Here is a 4,363-nt window from a genome sequence, read left to right as displayed (position 1 = left end):
AAAATTTTTATCAAGTCGCTGCCTACTTCCGGAGGGCGCAGCGCCTCTACCGAACTCTCGGAAATCCAGAAGGTTCCCAGAACCTTTATTCCGCGTTATCAAGGTTGCAATTCCGGAGCGAAGTCAGACGAACTCACAGTTTGATAGGCTGAGATTATAGCCAATGAAGAAGGTAGCTGTTTATGCCGCAGCTAATAAGCGGCCGGAGGACGTGACGTAAACGGATGTGCGGGGCATTGCCCGGAGAAGCTTTGTAAATACCTAACCTAGTAGGTGGCGGAGGTGTGAGAGGAGTAGGAAGCGAAGATGTCGGAACGGAAAGTTCTAAATGTAAGTGCTTAGCGACTCGGGTTGTCTACCCAAGGCACCACATCTGGAAACTCCGGGTCTAGCTTCTCGTGCATTTCTTTTGGAACCATTTCCTTGTCAACGGTCTTCCGCGGGGCGGGGCTTCCAGAACTCCTCCCAATCACCTTTTCTGGGAGGCGGGCCTTCGCTAAGGCTTCCCTTCCGGGGTGCACCCAACACCCGTGTGGTGGGGAATGGACTTTGGAATCATTAGTTATCCAATCACGTTCTCTGGGGGCGGGGCCTTCTTTAAAATATTAGCAAGGCTATTCTAAGCGGTCCCTTTGGAACCCGACTCTGAAGCCCCGGCCCTAGTAGTGTCTCTAGCCAATTACGTTCCTTAGAGCGGGTTTTCGGGTTTTGCCTTGCACTTTGGTTCTGTAGGTGGGGGATCCTCCCGGGTACCTCATTTCTTCCCAGTTTTTTATTTTTTGGTTTTTTTTGGTAGAGGGACTCAAACTCGGCCTTGAGCTAACCAGGCAGGTGCTGTGCCACTGTTACATCCCTCCACTTTTGTTTATTTATTTATTTTTAAATTTTTGTTTGTTTGTTTTGAGACACTGTCTTTCTGTGTAGTCTGTGCTGGCCTTCAACTTGCAGAGATCCTCTTGCCTCAGCCTCCTGAGTGCTAGGATTACACACGTGTACCTCTACACCTGACTTTAAATTTTTTTTGTTTTTTTGTTTTTTTTTGTTTTTGTTTTTTTGAGACAGGGTCTCACTATGTAGTTGAGACTGACCTGGAACTCACTATGTAGCCCAGGCTGGTCTCCAACTCACAGCAATCCTCCTGCCTCAGCCTCCTGAGTGCTGGGATTACAGGCGTGCACCACCACGCCCGGCTTCCTGACTTTAAATTTTGAGACTGAGTCTCACAGTCCTCCTGCCTCAGCCTCCCTAGTGCTCCACGCTCCAAAGGAGTTACACCAAACTCAGCACCCCCACATTTATTTCTCACCTCTGACGCCTGTGCAGGAACTAGTCCAGACAGCAGGCCTGCAACTGCCCTCCTTAGAAAGGGACATAGGGGTGCACGCTTGTCATCCCAGCACTCTGGGAGGCTGAGTTAGGAGGATCTCAAGTGTGAGCCCATCCTGGACAACTTAGTGACTTAGTGGGAACCTGTCTCAAAATACAAAATAAAAAGGGCTGGGGGTGCCGCTCAATGAGACGGTCCTGGGTTCCATCCTTAATATGAAAGGAGAGAGGGAGGGGAAAAGGGAGAGAGATCAAGATCAGTCAGATTGTTGGGTTTTGCCCGTGCCTAGCACCTAGGAACTTGATTTCAAAATCATTTTCTGCTCCCTGGTAAGAATGGCTGCCGGTGCCTCCATTTTTTTGCCAACAGCGGGGTTATGCTGAGCCCCTGCTCTCTGGGGACTCGAGTCTCGGTGCCATCCAAAGGGCCTAAATGACCAGGTGCCTCGGAGCTGTGCGGGGCAGCAGCGTCTTACTTGTGTCCTTGGGAAATTCACAGGACCAGGTGACTTTTCTGGGGAAAGTTCTGGACACTTCCTCTGGCCTCTCACCCCAACTGTGCCCCTGGGTTTGCCCACGGCTGATGCTGCTCCGAGTCGTTTGGTTGTGATCGACCCCAGCCCTGAGAACACGTGGGGCGGAGACTTTGAGGACTCCCTGCGCATCACCGAACGTGGGGTGCTCTTGGGTCCCCCTTTTCCTTTTGTCCATGTCCTGCCTGTGCCCGCCCTGACTGCTTCCTTTTTGCCTGCAGAAATACTACCCACCGGACTTCGACCCCTCCAAGATCCCCAAACTCAAGCTGCCCAAGGACCGGCAGTACGTGGTGCGATTGATGGCCCCCTTCAACATGAGGTGCGTGTTGTCCACGGCGATGGCCTGTGACCGCGGAGGTGGCCCCTCCTCCTGTCCTCACCGGGTCATGTACCCCGTTAGCCAGCTGCTGCCCGAGCGTCACTCCCTGGCTCCAGGACTAAAGTCCCTGAGCTCTCGGAGACCCCGGCAGTGCTGCCTGCTGCCTCGAGGTCGGAATCGCTAGCAAAGATGTAGACCCAGGGTTGGGGCCCTGTGTGGTCACATCTGCTCCCCCACCGCCAGGCTGGTTCCTGCCTCAGGGCCTTTGCACTCACGGGGGCCTCTGCTTGGAGCCCCACAGGCAGGTTCCTGACCACTCATTTGATCGTGGCCCAGAGAGCCCTCCATCATCTGCCTAACCAGCCCTTCGGAACATCTGTGTTTCACCAGTTCTGATTCACACATCTGCCTTGTTTCAGTGTCTCCAAAGTCTCTTACACCTGTCAGACAGAGCCCTTTGTGTTTTAAATTTTTTTATTGGAATATTGTAGACATTTGTAATGATCACACTCATCGCAGGGAATTTGTACCTGGGCACCATATACCTTGCTTCTTTTGTCCCATTGCCCTCCCCTGCCTTCAACCCCTTTTCCCCTCCTTATTTACAAAAGCTTGGTTTCCACTTTTTCCTTCTATTCTCTTTTTTTCTTGTCCCTTCTCCCCCCACCTTTGTTCCCTTTCTCATTTGAACATCTTCCTCCCATTTCCCAACGTCTGTTATACATTTGGGTCCTTATTTCATTCTCAGTTTCTCACACCAGAGAAACAATGCAGTATTTAAACGTGTGTCTGATTTATTTCCCGTAAGGATATGCATTAAATAATGGATGCACTCAAGGTGCATCCATTTATCTAGAAATGTCTCCAGCTTCTCCTTCTTTTTTTTTTTGTTTTTTTTTTTTTGAGACAGAGTCTCACTATGTAGTTCAGACTGACGTGGAACTCGCTATGTAGCCCAGGCTGGTTTTGAACTCACAGCGATCCTCCTGCCTCAGCTTCCCGAGTGCTGGGCTGGGATTACAGACGTGCGCTACCACGCCTGGCGGCGGGGGTGGGGTAGTTTGTTTGTTTGTTTGTTTTTTTTATCAGCGATCAAACTCGGGTCCTTGTGCTTGCAAGGCTGTGACCAGGGGGCACCACTGAGCTAAATCCCCGGCCCTCGGTCTAGTTTTAATCTTCCAGAGTGTAGAAAGCCAGGTTTTCCAGCGCCATTTATTAAAGAGGCTGTCTTTCTTCCAGTGAGGGTGTTTTGGTTCTTTTGGCAAAGATAAGATGGCTGAGTGTGTCTGGAGTTGTTTCTGCATCTTCTAATCTGTCCCACTGATCCCTGGGTCTATTTTTTTTTTTACCAGTACCATGCTGTTTTTATTGCAGTAGCTTTGTAGTATAATTTCAAGTCAGGGATTGTGATGCCCCCTGCCTTGTTGTTGTTCAGAATTGCTTTTGCTATTTTAGGTCCCTTCTGTTTCTAAATGAATTTTGGGAGTGTTTTCTCTTATTTTGTGAGATATGCTGTGGGTATTTTGACCAGGACTGCGTTAAATCTGTATAGCAATTTTAGAACTATGGCATTTTCACTATATTGGTTCTTCTTATCCAAGAGCAAGGGATATCTTTCCAGTTTCTGATACTCTCTTTAAACTCCTTTTTCAGAGTACTGTAGTTTTCCATGTAAAGGTCTTTTACTTCCTTTATTAGACTGATTCCTAGGTATTTCATAGTATTGATATTATTGTGCAAGGTGTTATTTCCCTAATTTCTCTCTGAGTGAGTTTGTTATTTGTGTGCAGGAAAGCTATTGATTTTCGAACGTTGACTTTGTATCCAGCTACACTACCGAATTTGGTTATTAGATTTGGGGACTGAACTCGGGACCTGGAGCTTGCCAGGCAGGCAGTGGAGCCTGCTGAGTCTCGGGCATTGAGAACTGTACCGAATAAGAGTGGTGATAGTGGGCTAGCTGGGGATTTATAGCTCAGTGGTGCCACCCCTGCCTCACAAGCACAGGGTCCTGAGTTCGATCCCCGGTACCAAGAGAAAAGAGAAAAAAGAAAGAAGAGTGATGATAATGGATATCCTTGTCTCGTTCCTGATTTATTTACTTTTAAGCAAAACATTTGTTTGTATATTTTAGATATACGTAAGGAAAGCGCTCAACCCGGAGAATTTACATTTACCTCCT

At 48.6% G+C, this 4,363-nt stretch overlaps 1 protein-coding gene across 4 annotated transcripts in view; it reads left to right on the top strand.

Moving 5' to 3' along the window:
* Positions 1-207: 207 nt before the first annotated feature.
* The window catches only part of Yju2 (YJU2 splicing factor homolog), a 16,103-nt gene continuing 11,947 nt past the window's right edge, over positions 208-4,363 (top strand). The window contains exons 1-2 of one of the 4 annotated variants that reach the window (XM_010634827.3): positions 208-330; positions 2,081-2,181. In XM_010634827.3, coding sequence (XP_010633129.1) covers positions 307-330; positions 2,081-2,181 — 125 coding nt within the window. In that variant the 5' untranslated portion in view covers positions 208-306. Of the gene's footprint in view, positions 331-1,623; positions 1,832-2,080; positions 2,182-4,363 lie in introns of those variants that run through there. The other 3 variants (XM_010634825.3, XM_010634826.3, XM_010634829.3) reach the window with 3 other exon arrangements.

Source organism: Fukomys damarensis, unplaced genomic scaffold (genome assembly GCF_012274545.1).
Source record: "Fukomys damarensis isolate Sample0158 unplaced genomic scaffold, DMR_v1.0_HiC HiC_scaffold_37, whole genome shotgun sequence".
NCBI classification, from domain to species: domain Eukaryota; kingdom Metazoa; phylum Chordata; class Mammalia; order Rodentia; family Bathyergidae; genus Fukomys; species Fukomys damarensis.
Note: the sequence above shows the minus strand (reverse complement) of the source record. Positions and strands in the feature narration are given on the sequence as shown.